Raw genomic sequence first — 26,547 nt, 5'->3', positions numbered from 1 at the left:
CTCCCAAGCCAACATGAACATTTACAACCATTAGAGGAGTAAACATCCACATATTCCGGTTAATGAATCGATCCGACGCGTAGCGCAGCGTTTGCGGAGACTGCCGTTTGTAACACTACTTGTAAGATACTATCGGGAAAATTTCATAGCCCAGTTGAGTCGATAGGGCATGGGGGGAGGGGTAGCAGTGCCTCGCAAAAAAAGTAATGCTCAAAGGCCCCCACTTCATATTGTCACAAAGTAAGCTGAGATACCAAATTTCATATCCTATCAATTTTTGATCCCCGCCCACATCGATTGACTAGGAAATAGTGAGAAAGAGAATATGAAAGAAAAGAACATTGTATACTATCAATTTTGAAGTAGCACTCGGAAAATTATAGTTTATGCAGCGTTTGATCATCTCATCTGTTCGCTAAGAAAATCAATACACTATATCACTTTGGTCCCAAACTAGGTGTGGCAGCCGATGCAATTGCATTGTTGCTCTTCCGCGGGGAGACAAACTTCTGACTAACCGACCGACCACAGCTGCCAGATAGAGTAAAGCCAACTAAATATCTGAGACTGACTTTTTATGAATGAATAGAATTTTTTTCGATCTAAAAACTCAAATTTTCTGTCATTCGCGAAACTTGTGCGTCAAACATTATCATTTTCTCTCGAGAAGAGTCGGTCAGTTCATCCGACTGTTGCTGACTTATTGCAAAATAATGAACTATTGCATAAGACAGCGACCTGCCGTTTCCCCTAAACTACAGGCTGACTACAAGAAATGACAACAATGACCGTTGTTGATTTAAAGCACATTTTTGCATTTTTTGCAAAATTAGAGGCTCTGCACACTACTAATTTCCCGTAAAGAGTGATCCACTCTGTCCCGTGGGTTTCAATGAAAAACGGCATCCGTTTCAATTCAATTACCCAAATTTTTGCATACCACGTACTAAGCGTGCAAATTTTGACAGCTGTCTAAATTTTGTTACGAACGGTGTTATGCTGTCAGACAAGTTCCTTTTCTCCGTTTTTTCTTTCGTTCGCATTTCAAAAGAGTAATAGTAGTAGTGCCCAGTATAGTATTCGTCATGACATGGAATGAGTGCTGCGAGCGATTGCGAGAGACTGTACCCACAAACAGCACCGAAGAACGTTTTCAGTTCAGTCAGTCAGCCAGCAAAAGAGACAGGCAGTAGCCGTCGTGTCATGGTAGCATTTATTTTTTCCCCTCTGTACATTTTGTGCTCTTCACCAACGAAAACCTAAAGAGTGTCGTCGATATCTCGGCTGCTGCTGCTGCTTCAAAAACACTGCTGTGCTGAAGGCGAAAAAAGCAGGCCATCCATCATCTTAAGCGCGAGGCAAAAAGGAAGAAAAACTCGCATCGTGTGTGTGGTGCACCTTTTTTTCGGTACGGGTTTTTATTTTTTCGAAAGTTACGTGGATTGAGGAAAAGACTGGTTGGTTTGCTTCATTTCGCGTGTGGTGAACGCAGAGGAGTTTCTGGAAGGAAAAGCTTGCGAGCGTAATTATGCGATGGCCCTAGTGACCATCCAGCGATCGCCCAGTCTCGCAGATACTTCGCCAAGTGCCAACTCGGTAGGGAGTGAATTTTGCTATATTTTTAGTTTGGTACATGATCATTTTTTTTAGCAATAGTCTACTAGTTTGGATGGGATATTACCGTAAACGGTATTGCGATTCCTGCGTGTAAAATCGTAGTGATCTTTCCTACAGATGGATCAGTGTGTGTGTGTACATTCTTGATATACTAGTGTGCGTACGTACACGGCTGAATTTGGTGGTGTTTTCGCAATAGTGTATTTTTTCATTTTCGATTGTTTCCCAACCAAAAGTGGAAAATGCAAAAAACGAGTGGTTTTTCCAAGGATAAATAACGCTTTCTAGATTGAGGTTGTGTCCAGTCAGTGAGGGTAAAGCCTGTTGCCCGTGGAAGCAAGTTCAGAAAACTTTGCGATTGAAAAAAAGGAAAAACGTGAAGAAAAGGAAGCAGCTTGCAAAAAATGGTGTCAGCGCTGTCGGAGGCCAACAGTGGAAAATCTTGTGAATTGGATAAGAGTGAGTTCAGTTTGCTAAGCCCGAAAAACAGATACGATATCAGGAGCATAAAATATGTCCTACGCTGCGTCAGCGATAGCAACCAAAAGTGCACGTTGAATTTTGCCCATTCGTCATCTTATTTCTGATGATTAATCTTCGTCCGATCCAAACTTGGATCGGCGAAGAAAGTTCATTTCCCTGCTTTTCCCGTATCAACGAAACGGGTTGGGTTGGAAGCGTGTGTGTGTGCGTGTGCAGCGGGACGGGAGATTCGCCAACCCCCGTCCCGTACTCTCCATCATCCTGGTTGTCTGTCATTCACAGTCAAAGGCACAGTGAGTGGCGGTGTGCTTGGCGAATGGCAACAAAGGGATTTTGTGGAACTTGCGTACGATGCATCGGTGAGATGTGAGAATGCGTAGCGAGAAAGAGTGTGAGTTGCCATCGGTGAGGGCGTTTCGTACACTCACTTTGGATGGTGATTATGAATGAGAACAGCTGCTGGCTGGCACTCTCCTGGATACTACTACCAGTCAAGGCGTTTCGAATAAACAACAATCGCAATCACATTCTATAGTTGAAGCAGGGTTGGCGATTTTGAGGTTATGCTGTTTATGCTACGATTATATTTGGAAAATTAGATTATATTCTATAACAATCGTTCTTCTTGAATATGATAGGTTTATTTGTTTTACATACATTATTTGAAGGGCTCAGTGCAAGAACGGCCTAAGTAAAAAATCTTGAGCGTTTTTTCAAAACGTCATATCTGCAATGAGTTACTCTCTTTGTTTACTTTCTCTTCTGTTAATAATTCGGTCACCTTAACATTTATCCCTCAACTCTTTGCATAATATGCTAGTTCAAACCACCGTCTTTCGATCTGTACTGTAAAATAATTGAAAAGTGTTATAGTGACGCCGTAAAAATCGAAAGAGAAAGTAAACAAAGAGAGTAACTCATTGCAGATATGACGTTTTGAAGAAACGCTCAAGAAATATCAAACGTGGGTTATTATTGTATGTTATTGAATTTGCGAGGATTTTTTCGAATGCTAAACAATATTTTTACTCACGGTAAAGATGGACAAGTCTGTCTATTCCAAGGGACATGCTGGTGAACTCGAGTGATTCGTAGTTATGCTGCCTAAGCTCGCCCCTCATCAGCAGAAGACAAAAGTTAAGCCCGTACGATATTAAGCCTGTTCTAATGACCCCACCACTTCTAGTTTTCCTATCTGTTTACTTCACATCCTTGCTCTCACTTGAGTACTATGGCTCCAATTTTTATAACTTTCCCTACCCAGTAATCTAGTAGCTAATTGAATGTCAATAAAATGTGAAAAATTTATTCAAATAAATACCTTCAAATTAAGTTTTTTGATCAGAAGTCGGTGTCATTGCATTTATTACATAATAACATACAATAATTTCGGACTAATCCACTTTTTATATTTTATATTTATTGTCAACGTAATTAGTACCAACATTTGTGTCCTCGGGCTATACTATCTTGTAAATAATATAATATATTTGAACAGAGCGATTATATCGTGAATTATCGAATTTGTATTTTTCGATGCAGCTGATTTTTGCGATATGCTGTCGATTTTGTGCTTGTGGTTTGTCCAGTTCTCGGAAGTGATTCCAGAAGTGCTCTAAATTAGTCATGCCGTTACGCGAAGAGAGCATTTGCTTTTCAAACAAATTTAGCAAAAAGTTTTAAAACTGGGGAAAGACCATGTTGGTGCTGTCTATCTGAATGAAGACCTGTAAAAACCGAGTCAAATCTCACCTTAATACCCAAGAAAACGGATGTCATTTACTCTTTGTTAGCATAGGCCATTTCTGTTGAATACAGCAGATGGCGATCATTCGTCCTTTTGCTGAAACCAAAGCATATCCATCGACCGATACGAGCTGTGTTCGTAGGTTCTGTTTGAGATGGCGATGACCCTCACCTGCCTCCAGTCGTGAGGGTTTTTCACTGAGCCAGGCTGACCTTTTAAGTAAGTTGAATTTGTTTCTCTGGCCTTAGGGCGTTGTTGTTGTGAAGTGTTCAAGCGGGAATTCCACCACCAATATTATGTTTGCGGTATCGTGACGTGACGTGACGCGGTGAGTTTTCTGTTGGGGAGCAAAGTAGGTATCAACATTTCTTTCTTCCGTTAGTATTATTTCGGTTACACTTCCATCGAGCCGTGCTCCATAGAATGCTCATCGATGTTTCTCTCGACAGTATTATTACTACTATAATTCTACTGTAAAACAGTGAACAGATTTGTGATTAATAAGGTAGCCGTCAAGGGAAACTATCGCCATTATTCAGCCAACAGCTTTAAAAATCTTACTACTGGTAGTTCAATTAGTTATGAAATTTGCGATTCGACTTCGCCTCATCAGAATCCGACACTAACTTAGTGACAGGACTAAGTTAGTGCACAATTATCCTACGTACTCCAGTTTGTAGCTCAATTTCGGAATTTGTAGCAGCACTTATTGATATATTTTTTTTTTATTTTGTACACCTGTTTGGGACAACCTAGAGTCCATACGAGGAAGTTCGGGTGAGGTCAGATTTGGTCCTCTTCTGGAAAATCCTTCCGGAATTGAGGCATGCCCCTACAAGCGTTATTAGAGGCTTTATCGTCAGTGGGCAAGAGATTGTATGGGTTTTCGGAGATAATGAGAAGAACTATTTTAAGCATTTCTGCATAAGAGCGTGTTAAGCGATCTTTGACAGATTCCTTTTGGTCATCCGTGAACAATTTGTACGTTGGGTATGTCGAAAGTGCATGCGGATTTTAACCACAGTAAGCATATTTATAAACGGTTTTCCTGCAAAAATTGTATGCACGGCTTTCCTCACATTTACCGAAACTTATTGCTTAGGACATTGCAAAAAACGATCGTTTTTTAAATCTCACAGCCCCACTTCATATTGTGACAAATGTCCAAGTAAGGTCAGAGGCCAAATTTTACATCAATCGGACAATTTAAGACCCCCACTCATTTCGCTTAGTTTTTGACATTGGCACTACGGGAAAATATGAGGACAAACTGTATTAAATGATCCTACCTTTTGAAAAAAAGTAATGCCTGCCTTTTTTTAAAGGAAACATTCTTAGCGTTTCTCTGGAATATTTTCGTTCCTCAAAAAAGTGGAAAAGTGTGAGTTTTGGAATATTTTGTCTCAAAACACCTCTATTTTCAATATGTAATTATTCTGCTCTATGCGACAAATTATACATATATTGCAGTTTTTCCGATACAAAACAATTTTTTATGCAGATCAAGAATAATGATTGATAGCTGTTTAGTATTTAGTCGAGAAACATTTTTGCTTCAAGACAGTCTCTAGACAATTGGGGCACAGATTTTCTATTAGATTTAGGTCTGGGTGGTGTGCAGACCGTGAAAGAACATTTACCATCTCATCAGACAGCCACTGTTTAACGAACTGAGATTGTAAGCTTGGGGTCATTATCGTGCATAAATGTCACATAGACCGGCAAATAGCTTTATATGATATGTACTACAATATTTGAATGGATGGCGTCCAAAAGGGTTGACCCACATTTTGCATTTTTTTCCAGGAAATGGAAAAAAAATCCGCATTTCCAAATTAGCATTGTTTTTGTTTTTATTAGTAGTTCATTGACTCATGTTGTCTAGAAAAAATAAGATCATAACATGTACAGTAAAGATTCAATTTTATCTGCCCCCGATTTTATCTATCCACGATTGTATCAGCTTATTTACCCGATTTTATCAGCTTCATATGAAAATTGATAGTTGGTAGTTTGATAGGCTCTAGCAGACAAACCAAGTTGAATTGAAGTAAATCCTTTCTTGAGCGTATTTTGCTTAGCTTAGAGATCAGATAAATGAAATTTTTTTTTGAATTTTGCACTGTCAGACTCCCTTAAGGAAAATTTAAGCTAAATAATCAGGAAAGCTTATGAGGCTATATCTTGGGATTAAAGAAGAATATTTGAAGCGCTTAGGTTTCTTACAAAGGAAGAAAAATATATGTCCCGATTTTATCTTATCTTTTATTTTAACTCGTTCTACCTAGCGTCAAAAAGAGGGTAACCCACAATTCACACGTCCTTTCCTTATCTTTAGTTTTAGAGTTACGGTGTCTTTGGCAAAGTTGTTGACATCTAGCGCTTTATTTGATAATTTCATATTAGTTCGGAATTCAGTCGCTAGGGCGGCGCTGCTATCAACTTTGAATGGAAGGTCATTATAAATATAGCTTCTAGAGACACCAACTTTGTAGGTCCTGTAGGTTTTAAAATATGGCGCATTTTTTTTGAAAATATAATTTATAAGTAAATGTTTTAACTAAAACCTTGAAACATACATGACGTACAAAGTTTGCATCTTCAGAAGATGTGTTTAAAATGATAGGGCCTACAACTTTCTCGAAGACACCACATTTCTATCTATCCCACCAAATAAAGGGCTAAGTGTCATACAGCAACTCTTCCGAAGACACTATAACGAAAGATAATAATTATTTCCACGTTTTTGCCTTTCTCATATAAAGAAAGGCTATGCAATCACTGTAAAAATCGACTTTTTAATCGAGGCCCGGAGGGCCGATTGTCATACACCATTCGATTCAGTTCGTCGAGATCGGCAAATGTCTGTGTGTATGTGTGTGTGTGTCATTTAAACTCACACAATTTTCTCAGAGATGGCTGAACCGATTTTCGCAAACTTAGTTTCATATGAAAGGTATAACGCTCCCATAAGCTGCTATTGAATTTTTAGTTGATCCGACTTCCGGTTCCGGAGTTACGGGTTGAAGAGTGCGGTCACACAGCAAATTCCCATATAAACTGGTACCACCATGATGTTCAAATGATGTAAAACATATTAAAATTGATGTAACATTACTCTAGTTTGCGGGTCTGGATCACTAATGATCAATCAAAGCAGCTTTGACCACATTGGCCACCTATGACGGTTCATGACGCCCCCGGGGAACCCGCCAATTTCCTAAGCTAATATCACCGCCATTCCCCAACGAATTCTCTACCGATTTTTACAAACTTGATTTCAAATGAAAGATACAGTAATGCCATTGACTGCTGCTGAATTTCATTCTGTTCTGACTCTTGCTTCCGGAGTTACAGGGGTGTTAGTAAGGATACACTGGAATTTCCCATATAAATCGGTACAATCGTAATACCTCAGAGGCTAAAAACTATTGAAATGGTCACCAAATTACTTCTAATCGCAGATCTAGATCACTGATTGCTAATCAAACATTCTTTGAATATATTGTCCACTATCGACGATTCCGGAAGTCCGGAATTCCGGGCATATTCCACAATTAAAGTCACATCGGTTCATCGGTGATGAATGAACCGATTTTCTCAAACCAAGTCTCAAATGGTAGGCAAAATATGCAGTTGAGTATTGCGTCGCCGCCTTTCCACCCCCCCCCCTCCCGCCTTGCCCTTACACGTCCCTCCTTCATCACTCCCCTCCTCTTGGACCTCCCTCACGCCCGCATTTCCTTCATCCATCCCGTATACCGAAATAAGATGAAGGATTTCTGACGCATCCTCCACTCCCACTCTACTAACCCCCCATTCCCTACACGTTCAAACCCATTCCACCAACCTTTCCAAATGTATGTATGTATGTAATCACATGAAGATAACATTGAACTCATGCTTATAAAGCTAATTAAATATTCTTTTGCCTTTCTCATATAGAAAGGTTATGCAATTACTCCAAAAACCGACTTTCTAACCGAGGCCCGGAGGGCCGAGTCTCATATAACATTCGACTCAATTCGCCGAGATCGCAAAATATCTGTGTGTATGTATGTGTGTATGTATGTGTGTATGTGCGGATTTGTTAACAAAATGTCCACATCGGTTTCTCGGAGATGGCTGGTTACAAAACAAAATTTGTTGATTTGTCCACATCGGTTTCTCGGAATTTTCTGAACCGATTTTGACAAACTTAATTTTAAATGAAAGGTCCATCAACTGCTGTTGAATTTTGTGTGGATCCGAGTTCTGGTTCCTGAATTACAGGGTGATACGTACGATCACGCAGCAAATCCCGATTCTAACGAATTCTGCGATGGATGTAAAAAGGTGAAATTTTTTTCAAAATGTACACAACTGTTGAATTTGTAGATCTAGGTCCCCAACAGTCATTCAAAGGCTCTTTGGTCACACTGGCCACCATCGACGGATCCTGAAGTATCCAAATTCAGAATAACGGTTATATTGGTTTCTCGAAAATGGCTAGACCGATTTGATCAACTTAGTCTCAAACGAAAGGTGTTGCGTCCCCGGAAACTGATATTAAATTCCATCTCCATCCGACTTCCGGCTCCGGAGTTACGGGTTGTGGAGTGCGATCACATAGAAAACTCCGATTCAAACCGATACCGCGATGAATGCAAAAAGGTGCTTTTATATATACTTACCAAGTGTAATAAGAATGAAAGACATTTCCATAATGTTATATTGTACGAACCAGCTATTGTATCATTGTTTGGAGAAATGAGAAAGGCACAATTGCACCTCTAGGTGGATTAAAACGGGTTTTTAACTTTCCGATCACAATGTACCGTTTTTCTCTTAATCCCAGAATAGTTTTTAGGAATGGGAGATTTTTGTGCGAAATGCCAAAAATTCAAACTTTCCCTAATTTTTGAGGAACGAAAATATTTGAAATTGAAACTTCAAAAACTAAGCGAAGTGGTCTAAAATTGTCCAAATGATGTGCAATTTGGCATCTGAGCTTACTTTGACATTTGACGTAGTTGCTTGAAATTGGAACAATATTTATGACTCGCGGCACAAAAAGTCATACAATTCTCTCCCACTTCAACGTAGCCCGGTGAAGGTTACCCCGCTTTACATTAAATGCAAGTGCTTCTGCTTGCACTCCCTCATCTTAACTGATTGAAAGAAAAGGTTCTTGAAGCGGTCAACCCCGTCCTAAGTTCCACCCTAAACTACCGCCCATCGTGGATGATCCCTCACGAAAAAAAGATGTTATGGAACCACTGCAGCACTCGGTCATAGAGCGTCTCACCTTCATCCATTCATCTGATTAGTGTGAGATATCCCACTCACTGCTCTAGCAAACATTCGCTCACCAGCCTACTCAGCTAGACATGTGTGTACTATCAGCAAGCAGCACACATTCGCGAGCAAGTGAGTGTATGGGCGGCTAGTCGGTCGCATGTTCGTTCGCAGCAGCAGCATGCGTGATTTGATTGTTTCCTAATTTGGTGGTTTCGAAGATCGTTTTTTTTTCGTTTGCCGTTTTCTGACCATCCTTCGTACTCTCCCTGTTGCATGTGTGCTGATGGTTTGTTTATTTCTTTTTGTATGAAACTGTATTCTTTTGCGGAAATAAATCAGAGTAAATCGTTGTCTGATTTAAATATCAACATTAAAAACGAACGAATATGATGGTTCACCTGTGTGTCGGATAGAAAAACATGCGAGGTGAAAAGTAGCATGTGGCACACGACAAAAAGTACGCCGGACGAAAATATAAGTTGTATACCCGATCAGAAAGGAATTTGATACGAAGGATCCATCCATCCCTGCAATTGCGCTGCACACTAACAAATGACTAGAAAGTATGTCGAAAATTAAGTTCAACAATAAAATATGGGACTAAAGCTATGTTTTGTTTTACAAAACTATACCCACTGCCACATGATTTAAGTTCCACCGTAATGGCATCGCTTCAGACGACCTACTACAGACAACCAGAGCCAACAGTCACAGATCACAACCTGAATGCCTGGGAATTCAAATTACTCATCGCTTAGGATTTTGGTTATGCGCATTTCGATCGCGTACACTCGGCAACTATTGCCAAAGTCGATTGATATCGAGTCCATCTTGCCGCTCGCAACGTCGTCGTCGTCGTCGTAGACGACCTACATACCTAGATGTATATTTCACAACTTCCCTTACGTATAGTAGAGCAGCAGCCAGCTACTCGAGGCGTATGATCTGTGGTCGTCAACATCCTACCGGTAGTTGAATTTGAGTCTCTTTTCCACTCAACTAACCGCCATGCGGATGACCGTCCTTCACGTTCTCCGCTTATTGATCTTTCCCTCTTTCAATGTCGTTTGCTTAATTTTTCTTCTCGAGCTGAACAAAAGCTCGTTTTCCCCATGTCATTAACCATTTTTGTACATTTATGCCTTTTTTTCGTTTGTTTCTTGCAGGACACAAGCTGTGCAGAAGACGATGAAAATGCTAAAGTGAATAAAAGGTGAGTCCTTCAGCTGGCTGGTCCAGCTTGAAGATGGAACACATCTTCCCTTATTTGGGGCTGTCATCACGTCTCTGTTTCGTTACGTTTGTTCGCAAATTTTGCCGATCGAGGAAGTGCAAGATAAGATGTCCTCCGCACAGGCAGCAGATAAGAACGCCCTTTTTTTTGCGCGTCGCCTCATTGGTTGCCTGGGGCCTCATTGGTGATTAGATACCGAAGATGACGAATAATTGCGTTTGTTTTGCCACCCAGTCACACTCATCCATGATGTTTATGATCTATTTTTGACCCGGGTCTGGCTGATGGCGAAGAAAAGAAAATAAGCGTCGCGCAGACTGAACGGCCCAAAGTTAGTGAGTGGCGCGCAAACCGCCAGCATTGACATTGGCTAGCGGCTCATCTTTTTTTTTTTTTGTTCGTGTGTTCACCTTGGTGCCGTTATAAAATTTCTAGTTTGTATATAGTGAACTTCCTTGGCATTAGCTTGGTTGAATACTCTCGAGGCGGACAGGCGCCCGGGGTGTGTGTCATTTGGTGAAAAAACAGCTAATAGATTGATTTTTTTTAGATTGTCTATCCTTGAGGGGGAAACAGAGTCGCATTGGAAAGTTATATATTGCGAGAGCAATTATTGCGATCTAATTTCTTTACATTTATTCAAGGAACGTCCGGTGGCAGGTCGCTAGAGGCGACAAGGTCGATTCGTTAGAAAATGCGTTAGAATAAAACAACTCGCAGAACTCTTACCTGTGTTGTGCAGCTCTCCTCCTTATACCTATTGGATTACTTTAGAAGGCAATTTTTACCGGGCTGACGATCGCCATTCTGACGACATGCCCAGTTCACCGCAATCGCCCAATTTTCGCTGTGTGGCTCTCCAAGCAACTGTTGCCATTCGTGGTTCATATGCCCTACCGTAGAGCACTTCCAACACCTTCCGTTCGAAAACACTAAGAGTCTATTATCTTTCTACGGACAAAACCAGCCTAGAGGCCGTGTGGCATCCGGCTGGTTGAAGATTATCAACCAAGGATTGATCCACTGGATTCCTGCTCGTCGTAAGTGGTGTCTTAAAACAGGGGTCCTCAAGTCAAGATGTTTCTTCGTGTCGAGGACTGAATGGCTGGCAGGACTAAAATATGCCAGTCGCGCACAGAGTGTCGTGGGTCTTACCCTAACTGTGTTTAGCGAATCCTCGACACAGTGGACGTTCGTTTCTTCGCAAATCGTGCGATTCAAATGATGTTCATGTTCCTAATACCCATTTCGGGATTCGCTATAGGCGATTATAATCCAATGTGTTTGGTATCTTCTAGCTGCTGTACAACAAGTGCTGATGATGAAATGGGAGTACTACGAAAGGCCGAATCACATAAGGCCGAAGCACAAAAGGCCGAATCACAAAAGGCCGAAATCTCTAAAAGCCGAAAACCACAAAAGGCCGAATCACATAAGGCCGAATCACAAAAGGCCGAATTACAAAAGGCCGAATTACAAAAGGCCGAACTACAAAAGGCCGAAGAAAGAGATCAAATCGCTAAGGTCATTGTAGTAACCCATGGCGTTATTAATGAGCTGGTGCATATCATATCATGAATTGATGGCTGAAAACTGCTTTAATTGATTTTTTATTTAATTAAATTAAATTAAATTCAAAAGAACAGCTCATGTTAAAAAGAAGGAAAAATACCCGAAAAGATAGTACAATAATTAACATGGCAGGATTTCTAAAAATCTATTCAACATTGATTGACCATTTTTCGTTAAAATATGCGCTATCCGCATCACATATTTTCTAATAAGGTCTTTTCGGGCATTTTGTAGTAGATTAGAACGATGCTGGGGGTCATTAGTCAAAGGGTTATCCGGCCGAAGGATATATAGACGAATAGTCATTAGGGCGAGGCACACTAGGTCGAATGCACCAAACAGGGTGAGAAATAAAGCCTTTGGAACTGAAAACAAGATTTGAACGAAGCTTTCAACAATTTGATTGGAACCTTTGAAAGAATTTGATTGGGACCATTGAAAATAATATTTACGTCATTTACGTCATCTTTCTCGCTGTAAATATGCAGCGAATATCAAGGTGCTGGGTCATTAGGCTGAAAGCCGGTAGGCCGAATGTCGTTTGGCCGAACGTCGTTTGGCCGAATGTCGTTTGGCCGAATGCCGTTAAGCCGACTGGTCAAATAAGAATGACAAATATGTAGAGCAGTTGAAACTGAAAATTTTCAATGATGATATAGTAAATAATATCAGTTTGAACACAACTTTCCATACTACCTGTCATGTAGAATGTTAAACACGGCAAGTTGGTCGTTGTTCCACAGGCTACTGCTTGCATTAAGCCTAATATGATTCCATAATCACCAACTCGAGACAGAACACAATGAAGTTATTCCACGAAGTTGCCAAAAAGCGGGGTCTCCAAAATGTCGATGTACCTTTTCAGAATGGTAAATATGTAGAGCGGTTGGAACTGGAAACTTTCTAAGAGTGATTTTTTACGATTTTTTTCAATAGAATAATAATGTTTGGAATATTTACGACACTTTTCTCGTTGCATATTTGCCGCTTTACTGGAATAAATAAACAGAACGAAGCCTAATGTGGCTACGCCACATCGCTTCATGGCAAGTGCTGTCCGACATCGCTCCGCTCCGTCGGACTTAAACTAATTTAAGCCCCTATGTTTGAGTAATCCGGGCAAACGAGTGGATCACAGGTTTGCTTGCGCGAGGCCGCCGCTTCCGACGGCGGGTCGGCGGCCACCTCGTCCGGCGGATCCTCAGCGGCTTTACGCCGCTTCGGATCCTTGGCCTCGGTTATGCGGCTAGGCCGCATCGCACTGGCTTCGCCGTATGCGCTGGCGCAGTGCAACAACCAAACAATAGTTGTGGCTAGCGGTTACATTTAGCCAAACTGACTTTTTTATATTAATTTTCTTTTATTATCTATGCTTTTTATAAACGCGATTTTATTTTAAAATATTAGTCATGGGCAATACTAAAGTATCATCAACACCAACAGATTAGATCATTCGATTTCTGATGCATGTGGACTTGCGGTTTTATGTGATTCGGCCTTTTGAGATTCGGCCTTTTGTGATTCGGCCTTTTCGGGTTTCGGCCTTTTGTGGTAGGTTAGAACATCTTCGGCCTTTTGTGTTTCGGCTTTTTGTTATTCGGCCTTTTGTGATTCGGCCTTTTGTACCGCTCCCGATGAAATGTGTAATGCTGTGATTGAGTACGGTTAGAGTAGCACACAGTAATCTTCAGCACAAACGTACAGCAACTATGAAAGTATCCCGAATCCCGCCTTATGCAGGAAGGAAAAATATCTGGCTTTGGTTCAAGAACCGTATTTCCGCAAAAGAAACTTCTATGTTGGAAGGCTGCTTAACCCCGTCTTCGTAGCTTATAATAAATATGGCATGAAAATATACGTGACATGCCTCGTGCATGTATACTTGCGAATAGTGCTTTTGACGGATGTCTTATATCCGACCTCACAACTCGCGATGTTCATGCTGTCACAGTCAATATGACCTGTTGGTAACATAAACAAGGAATACGTCTATTGTTCGGAATATTCCGAACTATCACCATCACCTTCTGATGATTTCAACAGAGTTGTATCATACTGTGGCAAAAATGGGTTTCCTCTCATCATCGGCAGTGATGCAGATGCCTACCACATAACTGTGTAACTACAGATATACGAAATATTCCTAGTAACACTAGAGGTTTTATGGTAGCTTTATAGCCACTAATAAAAATTAGATTGCACTTGTAGCGTGCTATAAATTTTCAATTGTTACTTGGGATGCATGTTCTCTGATAGTCAAGCGACTTTTAAAGCATTGTAGTCAGTAACTTGCTCATCTAGATTGTTTGGGGAATGCATTCAATCGCTACAGAAGGTGATTAAAAAGTCCATTAGATCTTTCTTGGGTATCTGGGCACGGTGGAATTGAAGGTAATGATAGGCGGTATATACTGCCCATGATCGTAACTTGTTTGTCCCGGTGCTAGTGCGAATGTGGCTTCGCGTGCATAAATTTGATTTTTTTGACCGTGTGACCATTGTATACTTGCGTGTGTTCTTGAATGCTTGCGCGGCCCGTGCATATACTTAATTTTCGATGCGCGGTTCAGAAGCTAGAAGAGAGTTTTTTTGGTCCAACTGAAGTCATGAGTCTAGGCTGCTAGGACCGAGGGTAGCGAAATTGTAAATTTATAAGTATTGAAACTTTCATTTAATTAACGGGGTGTCAATGTTGGTGAAATCGCAGGCGTAAGTATGTGTGGAGGATTGCAATTGCATGCTCGCGTTTGTTACCAGATTTGTGTTATTGTGAGGGCTAGGAGCGTTTGTACGTACGGAATGAGAGAAATTGTGAGTGTATATGAGAAAATATGCAATTGATTGTGTTAGTGAATGTGAGTATGAATCTAATTTAAGATATAGTAATAAAAGGGAAAATAACATGCCGAAATAAGAAAAAAAAAAAAGATGCAAAGAGATTAAATAGAAGCGTATCAATTGACCGATATTGTTTTTGATATGTATGAGTAGTGGAAAAGCAGAACTAGACCAGTAGTACAACAAAAACAGACGAATTAAGTAGAAGAAAAGAATACATGTAACATGCAATCAGGCTACTTGAACTTGTCTTGAAATGCTAGCAAATGATACTTATTTATCATAGAAAATAATTGCATTCTGATACAATTTTTTCATGCTATGCTGACCAGGAATGGATGATTCACGAATATCCAATCAGTCTTACCGAATCAGTCGAGTCGAATGCACGAACTGAATACCAGTAAAAAGTGACCAACCAATCTTCCTACGATTGGTTACCTACTAATCCATCATATGCGCCAGTTCTGCATCCATTCCCTGATCCAGTTGTCACAAATACTCAGACGAACACATACGCAGCGAGACATACGACTAGCATATAACAATTGTACAGTACCAAAACCTACATTTATTACAACATAACAACTAGTAGGCTTCTATTTAATTAACCTGTGCATGATGACGAAGTCGACCGATAAATCGGCACACAATGACCCCTACTGTGAGCCGTGTCCACCACAACACCGCCATTAAACTGTGGAATAATGTTTGAAAACACGGCCCACAGCAAAAGTCAATCCACGTCAACCCGCTAGTCGGCCAAGCCAGTGTGCACAGGCTGTTGACTGACTTAGTCTGGGCTGGTTCAGAGCATGAAAAAACTCAAAACATAAAAAAGGCCTCGATGCACCACTATCGAGATGTAATGCAATAACCATCTTAAAGCAGTTGTCTGTCAGAGGTTTTTTTTAAACTGATGCTCAAATATGCTTGATGATGTTTGCAAAATGTCAAACCCGTCAGCCCAACGGAGGGAATATTAAAGTCAGATAATCTAAAAAGTTTCTTTCACCAATAAAAAATGACTGGCGTAATATATCCAAAAAGGATTTAAAAGCAACTTATTCAAAAGTTGGCATCCCTCGGTTTTTATCGAATTCCTTGTCAGGTTGAAGACGGCGTTTGCCGTCGCCACACTTTTAAACACACGCTGGAGTCCGGTAACAGCGCTCTGGCGCCCATGGTTAGTTCTCCTGAACGGGACTCGCAGAAGAGAGTTATTGCGCAGAGCTCGAACGCGAGCTTGAAGATCGAGGCGTCCGAGGATTGTAGGGCAATCCACCCTGGCAGACAGTAAGTCCGAGACGAACAGGGCTCGAGAGCAGTCCCTCCGGATGCTTAGAGTATAGAGCTGTATTAACTGACAACGGTTTTCGTAGCTCGGCAGCTGAAATCTGTTTTGCCAAGGAAGATGTCGGAGTGCAAAGCGTATGAACCGGCGTTGGACGGCCTCGATTCTGTCGACACCGTTCTGGTAGTAAGGGTTCCAAACAGCAGAGCAATAGCGAACCAGCGCGCAATAGAGAGATTTTAAACAGTATACGTCCTTAAAGTTTTTCGCTATTCGGAAGATGAACCCAAGCTGTCTTGAAGCCTTATCCACAATGGATGATGTATGTGGTTTGAACGTTAGTGCCGAATCCATGATGACTCCGAGATCCTTGACGTTAGAGTTTCTTGGAATACTCGAGTCGAAGAGATGGTAGTTAAACTGAATCGGATGGCGTTTCCGCGTGAACGTAACGATTGAGCATTTGCTCGGGTTTAAAACCATTCACACCACGTACTAAAGCTGTCCAGTTCCCTCTGAAGAAGCTCGGCATCGGTTTTATCCCGTATTTGTTGAAAAATTTTCATGTCGGCAAAAGAAAGGGGGGGTCCTTGTAATTTGATGTTGACGTCATTAAAGTAGAGGAGGAATATCACTGGACCGAGATGGCTTCCTTGTGGGATGCCGGATGTAGCGAAGAATGGTGTAGATAGACAGTCCTTAATGCTGATTTGGAGTTGCCTTCCATCGAGGTAGGGACGAAACCAGCGTAGTAGTTGTCCATGAATACCGAGTATGTCCAGCTTCGTTATTGCGATATCATGATTGATTTTGTCGAAGGCCGCAGATAAATCCATGTAAATAGCATCGGTTTGCAATTCGTCAGCGAATCCATCGAGTACATATGTTGTGAACGAGAGCAGGTTAGTCGTTGTCGATCGTTTAGGCATAAAGTCGTGTTGATCGTCTGCAATGTAGTGTTTGCAGTGAAAGAAAAGAGGGTCTAAAACGAACAGCTCGAATAGTTTTGATACGAGATTCCCCGATAATTGTCAATTTTCGATTTGTTTCCTTTTTTGTGAACTGGAAACATGTGCGCTGCTTTCCAGCAGGAAGGGAATGTTCCAGTATTGAGTGATAGCGCAAAGACTCGCCGAAGTGGTTCAAGAAGCCCGCTGATGCACTTTTTGACAAAAATCGAGGGAACGCCATCTGGGGCCGGGGAACTAGATACTGACTTATTGACTAGGCTTTGTCAATAAGTCAGTATTGGGCATATATTCTTGCTCAATACGTTTGGATAAGTTAGCGTGGCTATGGAATGGAATGGTGGAATTACCAACTACGCTATGCCCGCCCTGTCGCTTAAATAATTTCCTGTAGTATAGGGTTGGTGCTAGGTCGGTGGCCTTCGACTGGCACCTCGCTGGTTGTTTGAAACATGAACTGTTATTTTCACATATTCAACAAGTAATACTTTTATTATCGGAACCAAGAAAACCCCGGATCTCGAGATCTTTGGAGAAAATACAAATAATTATGCCGAATGACCTTCAGTGTGATCAATTCTCAAGATTATGCGAAATAATAACCGTTATGCCTAATGCCTTTATTCTCTTCTACCCACCCACAGTTTGAGTGACAGCCACTCTGCCTGCAAAGCTACCGCCCCGATGCTAGGTTCCAACGAGCGTCTTCGCACCGCCACCTGCGAGGACCAACAACAACAACAACCCCCCGTAACAAGCGCAGCTGGGGTCACCATCATCGACATTGCGACACCGACCTGTCCTCTCCAGTATCATCCAGCACATCCTACCGCAACGGTTCGGCATCCCCGTTCCCGCTCACACAGTGCAGATGAGCGGGAGTCGATTGCCTCGTCCACCACCAGTAGTGCATCGTCCTCGGCCTCATCGACTGGCAGTGACATCCAGCAGCATTTGCAGTCGATGTTCTATCTACTGCGGCCGGAGGAAACGCTCAAGATGGCCGTTAAACTCGAATCGCTACGCCCTGGTCGCACCCGCTATCTGGTCGTAGTGTCCCGCCCACCGGCCCGACCAAGTCGCCAGCAGCAGACGTTGCTGTTGCAACAGCAACTCCAGCAGGCGACCTGTGGTTCCTCCTGGTTGACGTCGACCTGTTCGACGCCGGCATCGGTGTCACCAGCGCCATCGGTGGCTTCCATGAGCAAACAGATCACTTCCGCCTCTCTGTACAAGGCCGCATCGCCTTCCACCAGTACTAGCGTCATCGCCGGCTATGGCGGCATCGGAGACGAAACGTTCGTGTCCAGCTTAGATAACTGTGTTCTCAGTACTTCTTCGAAGGCGGCTAACAATAACAAAAGTGTCGATAAATGTGATAGTAATAAAACTAGTAGTTGTAGTAGCGGTAGTGTAGTTAGTGCTAAGCCACCGGTAGCCGCTGCGGCGCCAGCGGTGACGATGGCGACGACATCTCCCATGACCTCGACAGCGGTCGTAAGCAAAAATACCAGTGGGTTCGTTAGTGTGACTAGTAGTGGTTGTACTTCTGGCGTCATCAGTAGAGTGATTAGCAGCTCGGCCAGCCTGGGGAGTGGAAGCAGCAGTACTAGTAGCATGTCTGGCAGTAGTAAAAATCAAAATTTTCATACCGGCGGTTGCGGGGAGATCGAAGAATCCTGTCTGCTCGGGATCGATTGCAATGAGAAGACTACGGTTGGACTTGTGCTGCGAGTGCTTGCCGATACCGCCATACGACTGGATGGGGATGGGTAAGTTGAGGGAGTGGATCAATGAACTGTTTCTAATCATTCTTTTTTGGTTACAGTGGATTCAGTGTGAACTCGTGTGGAATGCAGCACATTTTCAAACCGGTCTCCGTTCAAGCTATGTGGTGAGTGTTTGAGTTGATCATTTCAGAAACTTCAATCTGAAAAACTTTCATCTATCGCACCCAGGTCGGCCCTGCAAACCCTGCACAAAGTGTCCTCGAAAGCACGCGAGCACAACTTCTTCGCTGCCGGTTCGTCGCACGAGTGGGTATCCTACTACGAGAGTCACATCGATTCGGATCGGTCCTGTTTGAATGAGTGGCACGCGATGGATTCGCTCGAAAGTCGCCGACCACCGTCACCGGACTCTGTCCGGAACAAGTAAGTGTTGGGGGTTGTTTTCGCTCGATGGAGATCCACTTATTGTCGCGTTGTTTTTTTTTTGTAGACCAACGGAGCGTGAGGAAACGGAGTGTGTCATACGCACGACGCTCAAGGAAATCATGATGTCGGTCGACCTTGACGTGGTTACTTCCAAGTTCATTCGTGGCAGACTGGAGGAACACCTGGACATGGATCTTAACGAGTACAAGTCTTTCATCGACGAGGAAATGCTGGTAATTCTGGGTCAGATGGATGCACCAACAGAGATTTTCGAACACGTTTATCTGGGATCCGAGTGGAATGCCAGTAATCTCGAGGAGCTGCAACGGAATGGGTAAGTTTTTGACACGGTTAAGCAAATAACAGTATCACTAACCGATTTTTCAATCCTACAGCGTCCGTCACATTCTGAACGTTACACGCGAGATTGACAATTTTTTCCCGGGGACATTTGACTACTTTAACGTGCGGGTGTACGACGACGAGAAGACGGATCTGCTCAAGCACTGGGACAACACGTTCAAGTACATCTCCCGTGCCAGGATGGAGGGCTCGAAGGTGCTGGTGCATTGCAAGATGGGAATCTCCCGGTCCGCATCGGTAGTTATTGCCTACGCGATGAAGGCCAACAATTGGGACTTTGAGCAGGCGCTGCGGCACGTCAAGGAAAAACGTAGCTGCATAAAGCCGAACAAAAATTTCATCATGCAGCTCGAAACGTACCAAGGCATGCTGGACGCGATGAAGAATCGAGAGAAGCTGCAGCGGAGTAAAAGTGAGACGAATCTGAAAAGTGGGAGCGGCGGTATGAAGGACGCACGGTTACTGCCGGGAAGTGAACCGACTCCGCTGATTCAAGCACTGAATAGGGGTAGCAATACGAACACGTTGAACAAAAGTGGTAGATTTTTGAGGAAGCTAGGAAAACGACCGAAAAGTTGGTCACCGGATACGGAGAAGGCGGTACTGCTGCTGGAGGCAAGTCGACAGCAGTCACATTCATTGGAGCATTTAATGGCACCGCAGAATGAGGCCAAAACAATTCGGATGCCCTGTGGCAACGGGCAAAACTATAGTGTATCGCAGAATCAGATCGTTCATCTGCAGGAAGGAGGGATGGGAGTTCAGGAAGAACCGTCAGTGCCATCAGCCTTATCCGCATCTTCGGTTCGGTCCATCATCAGTGAGCTGGAGTCGAACAAAGCCAAAGAGACCAGCAGCAATCACAAGAGGAAAGGGTCCGCTTCGTCGGTAGCATCTGCAACCGGGCTGAGTTTAGCACCGTCCCTCGAAACCGATGAGGACCAGTGGGATCCGGGGGATGTTAGACCGGCTGTGGTGAGTACTTCTCAAGATTGTGATAATGCTGCATTAGCTCAACCGGTTGTCTGCTGGACCAGTCAGAGTCAGATCATTCAGCAGGCCTCTATTAACGTTGCTCAACCGCAGCAGCAGCAGCAGCAGCCGGTACAGCACGTGTCTCGCCAGAATTCCTGGTCCAGTGTAGACTCCGCCGTCGTAGCCGATATAACTCGAGGTACATTTTCAAGCGCCTCACGGAATTCGAGCTGGGGCTCGGGTGATAATCAGGGACAAAGGATGGCGCCGGCGCCACCTTCGCGGAATAGCAGCTGGGGTTCGTACGATACGAGCAATGCCAGTAGCATTCAAACCGTGGTTGAAGTTCCTGTCGATCCCAGTGCTGACGGAACGGATGAAGATCTTGGCCATAGTGGGATTTTCCCGTACGATAAGGACGAAATTCCGTGGCATCCGGGAACGGTTAAACGAACAAAACAAAAAATCGAAGAACGTTCCTCTTCGTCGATCAAACGCATTTGTAGTGAAAAGTTCGGACATCAACATCCTAAAGTGGGCGATAGTAGGGGGACAAATTCCCAACAGCGATCCAACAGTGAGGAAGTTTTGCCATTTAACCGATCTGCGGCGAGTATGGGTTCCAGTATCTACACGAGGCTGTCCGTGTCGGCTCCAGGTTCGTACTGTTTAAGTCCCTTCGGTAGTAAAAGGTCAGAAGAGGAGCATCAATCCCCTTCGAAAGGCCACCATCATCGATTTAGTTTCCGTAAGAATACCCCCGACGAACAGAAAAAGAACGATGAGAACACCGCCCTCAGTGGCAGTGGAATCGTGAAGAATCTGAAGATGAGTTTCGAAGCTAAAGTGAACGATCGAAGCAAGAAGGAGCAGAAAAAGGGTCGCTCTCTGCCATCATCTCCAGTTGCCATACATATAGAGCTGAGCAAGCAGCACCAGGGTCAAAGTGCGAAACAGCAGCAGCAGCAGCAGCAGGAGGACATCACCGTTCGTGATCTTGTGGACCGTTACGAGGCACCTCGCTTCCGAGCTTCATTCAACACGCACCACCGCCACAACAGTAGCTGCTCCTCGACAAACACCGATCAGGTTGTGCTCCGTCAGCGACCACGATCCGTTTTCGAACCGCTCAAGTATGCACAAAATCAGCAGAAACCGCTGATGATATCTCACTCAACGACGCTTCTCAAATCATCAACGGACGATTTCAGTCGACCACCACCGATTCCGCCGGCCGTGGTCAGTGGTGGGGGACCATTTGTTCGCGGTATCATCATCGGCAGTGCCTCCTCCAATAGTCAACCAGCGGTGGGCGGTGGTGGAACTTGCACCGGACCTGGTGGTGGTGGTGGTGGTGGAGGAGGAGGCACCAAAAAAGTGGTTCAACACCACGGGAAAACGCACCCACTGGCCAAAATCAATCTGACCAAACATCGGATCAATGCGACCTCGACGACGGCAACCGCAGCGTACAACACGATGTGAACCGGTTCACCGACAGTCTGTTTGATTGTTGTTGTTGTTGTTGTTGTTGTTCTAGAATTTCAATCGAAAGTTGATGGGTTTTTATGGCGTATTTTGCCGAAGGTGTGGGAATTAGCACTGAAAAATACTACCGACAACCACACGGTGGCCTCTTTTGAGGGACCGACTGCAGTATTACTCGAAGAAAAAAAGCGTTGAGAAATCAGTTGTTTGTCTTGAGGAACAATATTCTCTACAATATTTATAATTAATATTCTTTCATGTAATTGTGTACTGATTGATTAAACCACATGTGTGTGAGTGTGTGACGAAAATTTACTTATCCCATTGACTGTATGGCATATGGCATGGGATTCAATATTTGTGGTCTTCGCTTTTTGTGGCTGGGGATTTCTAATTTGCCCAGACTTCAGTTCCAACCAATCCAAAAATCTACCAGTCATCAGAGCAAAAATTGATCCAGATTTCGATTTCTTTACTTACTGGAACGGGGTATTATTGACCAAACATTGTAAGCTAAATGCCATACAAACAACGCCTGTAGTTTAGAGCTTAGAAACACACGCTTTCTTCGGCAAGGCTGCTTGAAACGCCAACCAACTGCTTTCGAGGTCGCAAATTCGGAGACTCTCTGTTCGTAAACGCTACCTGGCGGCGAACGATCTATTCTGTGTTTTTTTACTCATCCCAATCGAAAATGCGAGGCAGATTCGTAGACTAGTTGCACCAGCAGCGAGAAGAAAAAAAAATCATATTGTAAATAGGTACATAACAAAATATACAAACTGCTAGTGTTTAAGATCCCAAACCCCTCTCCCTCCAAATATCCTCGGACGCAAACTGGAACAAAATAAGCTATGTAAAACGAAGGGCTCTGTTGGTTAGTAGTTACACTTCGTATATAGGACAGATATCGAAAAAAAAGCTATGTTAGTGTCGTGACCTTCCAGCCTATATCATCCGCTCATTTTGTATTACATAAATGCTTGGCGAATCCTGGTGATTTCAGCTTTTCTTTGTTTGTTTTTTGTTTGTTTTTACTCCTTCGCCAGACTCAGACAATAGTTTTTACTTGTTTATCTTTTTTTTGCTGAAAACAGAAACTATTACTACTACTACTATCATTACTACCACAGCTATACTGCGAGCAGGCAAGCAAGCAAGCACTATTATAGGCATAATCGCAAAAGCAAAACAGGCAAGCAAACGCGCATAGTAAAACAATATTCAAATAGTTGTTCGAATATTTTACGTGGTTTTATAAGCTTTTAAACTGAAGAAGAACAAAAAACTGTAACGGCACGAGTTTGCCAGGGAACGACAGCTTAGGAGTGATCGCGAGAGGAAGAAGAAATGCTGATCTTATAGAGAAACAAAAGCGAGAATTTGTATTTAAAGAGAAAAACGTAAAACATGATTACAGTAAAAAAGAACTACAGAGGTTCTTTCATATTCAAGTTCTTCGAAATGGCCTATTCAAACAGTTGAGACCAGGATTTTCGTAGTTGGTGACCTCTGACTTTTTGCAACGTCGTCTTTCCTTACTGACCACTCTGATTTTATTGCAGATTCCGGGTTGCTGGATCTTGGGTTATCACATTTCAGTTTTCTTTGCGTCAACCGCACGCAAATCCTTCTCGATTCCATAAAATTATGAACCAACGAATGTAGGGAGTACCCGGTTGGAAGTCTTGGAAGTCTACAGGCACAAACGGAACTTTGATTGCGAAAACTATCGATCTGAGTGTCTACAGAAGAGATTGCTGCCTTTGTATGAGAGTCATAGTACCCCGCACTATTTAAACAGAATTAAGAATCGGAGTACTACGTCAAAATAACTAAATTGACTCGCGGAGACGTTGAGGAAAACATCAATACAACAAATTTCCCTCAGTAGACAGTCGTAAAGTATTTGGCCAACATCAACATCATCACAAGGAAGCGGAAGTCAAGGCCGGTCGTGTCCGACACCGCCACCCAAAACTACAGGTGCTCGTCAAGGATGTCTTTGTTGTGAACCGCAATGTAATTGTGATCATGGATGAGGAAACGTACCTGACGCTTGACAATGCCTGGCAGGGGACCGGCTATTTCGCATCCCCCAGGAAGGTGAGCAGCGATGCCACATGTTTTTTTGAAATGTCTGTAGAAGAATAACTAAAATGTCTGTAAAAGTCTGTAGATGGTTGTGGAAATTCTAGTTTCATTAAAATTTTACTTTAAAAATAGATTGAAAGTAGAATTCTGTTGTGAAGGAATCACTCGTATTCGAAAACAGTTATTCTAGTGCAATTTTACTAAACACTATTACCTTTTTAAAAGTCTGTAGATCTCTGGCTACGTCTGTAGGAGACATCAAGTCTGTAAAATACAGACATGTCTGTAAATCTGGCATCGCTGAAGGTGAGCCAGCTTTTTGGCTTCGCCGACGACATTGATATAATGGTACGGAACTTTGAGGCGATGTCGGAAACGTACATCAGACTGAAAGCTGAAGCCAGCAGGATTGGATTTGCCATCAACGTTTCGAAGACAAAATACATGAGAGGAAGAGGTTATAGAAACGACAATGTGAATCTCTCATCCCGAGTTCGGATTCACGGTGACGAAATCGAGTTGGTCGACGAATTCGTGTATTTGGGCCTAGGGGCAGATCACTCTAGGAATGTATAACAAATTTGCATCAACTTAGAAAAATGCATTTTATATCCATTTTTGCATCAACTTTGCACTCCCTCGCAGAAAAGATTACATAACAATCGTCCTACGCTGATATCCACTTTGTTCGATGTTTTGTTGAATGTAGGACTTTTTTGCAGGGTTTTGACGTCTTACACCTAACGCAAAATACATTGCACGCGACGCAAAATGCGTTACGAATTTCTATTTTGATGGAAAGAATGCATTTAATTTCGCTGATTTTTAAAAATGCATCACAAGTCATCTGCCCCTGGATTTGGGCTCACTGGTAAGCGCCGACAATGATACCAGCAGAGAAATTCAGAGACGGATCTTGGTGGGAAATCGTGCCTACTTTGGACTCCGGAGGACGTTCCGATCGAACAAAATTCGCCGCCGCACGAAGTTGATTATCTACAAGACGCTGATTTGATCGGTGTTCCTCTACGGCTACGAGACCTGGACTATGCTCGTGGAGGACCAACGCGCCCTTTGAGTTTTCGAACGAAATGTGTTGCGTGCCATCTATGGTGGCGTGCAGATGGAAGACGGAATGTGGCGCAGGCATCAACTGCTGGAAGAACCATCCATCGAGCATATCGCAAAAATAGGACGTTTTCGGTGGGCTGGACAGGTGGGAGAGGACGACTTGCGGACCCTTCGAAGACGGTGAGGCTTGCGACAAGCAGCAATGTACCGAGTGAAGTGGAGACGGCTTCTGCATACAGCAAGAGACAACAAGGCTCTAGCCCGAACGGTAAGGTAAGTAAGGAAGGTACGTAAAGTACATTTTCTACACGAAGTTGCTGACAATCAGTTAGTTTAGGATGTCAAAACGGTCTTCTTTTCTTCACAGCTTGCGTTCAACGGAGAGATCTACAGCACGAAATGCTTACGAGTGTTTGCGTCTTATTAAGAAACACAACGTGAAGGTCGATGTCATGTTCTGGCCTCGGCAAATTACGCGAAGCGGTTACTGAAGAACATGGGGCGTTTGAAGATCCCAGTCCCCAAGAACGCCAACACTCTAACGTGCCTCCAGTTGCGCCCAATTGAACATTTCTGGGCTATCCTGAAGCGGAGGATCTATTCGAACAATTTCCTGGCGCAAACCGAAAAGAAACTGATGGATATGTCAACATATTTCTTCACGACGGCTATGATCTAAGTTTCAGCCAACAGCCGAAAAGCTGTCCGACAGGAAGTGGAGTTGACTTGATGAAATCATTAATTAACACAAGAATCAAAGAATATTGTTTTAACCATTCATCCGAAAATTGTCCCTTTTATTGCTAGCTTTATCATTAAAAAACTCAGGTATCAATATATGACGATACTGTAACCAGAACAATGTTACGTTCAAAGTGGGTAAAGGGTAAACATAAGTGCAATAATTAGGTGTTACACTGGTGTGTGTAGTATACGCAGTCAAAAAATACATGAGAACCTGAACGCACCCTACCGGCGATATGTTTGGTAGTCGTGGGATGACGACAGCACTGTAGCTGTCAAACAAAAAAAAACCGCATGGTTCAGAGAAAATTTATGGATGGTTGAGCGCGGATGTGTGGCGAGAGTCGCCAAGGACAGAAAACCACATGGGAGCCACCAAGAGCTCGCGTACGCAATGCATTTTCGCTCGCACAAGTACTTTTTCGTTGGTGGAAAGCGGTGAAAAATAGTTCAAAACTGATCCCAGAGTGCATGGTTGTGGTGTGGACGTAAACGATTCCCAGGGCGATCGTCTGTTCTGAACTCATAGTAGAAAAAAGAAGCAGGAGACGAAAAATTTTACAAGGCGGAATAGTCCCGGAACGAGGAAGCTGCAGATGTATGTTCCGGCCAAGCGGGAGAAT

General features: G+C 43.1%; 1 protein-coding gene across 5 annotated transcripts; it reads left to right on the top strand.

Moving 5' to 3' along the window:
* The first annotated feature begins 1,108 nt into the window (after positions 1-1,108).
* On the top strand, positions 1,109-23,445 carry LOC131692131 (protein phosphatase Slingshot). Of its 5 annotated transcripts, XM_058979012.1 has the most exons (8): positions 1,109-1,596; positions 1,651-2,076; positions 10,294-10,340; positions 17,678-18,805; positions 18,862-18,927; positions 18,992-19,186; positions 19,254-19,523; positions 19,585-23,445. In XM_058979012.1, the coding sequence occupies exons 4-8, from the start codon at positions 17,718-17,720 to the stop codon at positions 22,010-22,012; spliced, it is 4,047 nt and encodes a 1,348-aa protein (XP_058834995.1). In that variant the 5' UTR covers positions 1,109-1,596; positions 1,651-2,076; positions 10,294-10,340; positions 17,678-17,717; the 3' UTR covers positions 22,013-23,445. The 5 variants fall into 5 exon arrangements, with proteins under 5 accessions (XP_058834995.1, XP_058835017.1, XP_058834990.1 ...); XM_058979034.1 differs by lacking the exon at positions 1,651-2,076 and having other exon boundaries at positions 1,109-1,408; XM_058979007.1 differs by lacking the exon at positions 1,651-2,076.
* Positions 23,446-26,547: the final 3,102 nt, after the last annotated feature.

This window comes from Topomyia yanbarensis, chromosome 1, assembly GCF_030247195.1.
Source record: "Topomyia yanbarensis strain Yona2022 chromosome 1, ASM3024719v1, whole genome shotgun sequence".
Classification (NCBI taxonomy): Eukaryota; Metazoa; Arthropoda; class Insecta; order Diptera; family Culicidae; genus Topomyia; species Topomyia yanbarensis.
The sequence above is the reverse complement of the archived record's forward strand: the minus strand, read 5'-3'. Positions and strand labels throughout refer to the sequence as shown.

Excerpts from the sequence above, each read along its gene's own strand:
- LOC131692131 (XM_058979007.1), top strand. The coding sequence starts at position 1,534 with ATGGCCCTAGTGACCATCCAGCGATCGCCCAGTCTCGCAGATACTTCG. Across the intron at positions 18,928-18,991 it reads GTCTCCGTTCAAGCTATGTG|GTCGGCCCTGCAAACCCTGC; the intron begins GTGAGTGTTTGA and ends TATCGCACCCAG. Across the intron at positions 19,524-19,584 it reads GAGGAGCTGCAACGGAATGG|CGTCCGTCACATTCTGAACG; the intron begins GTAAGTTTTTGA and ends TCAATCCTACAG.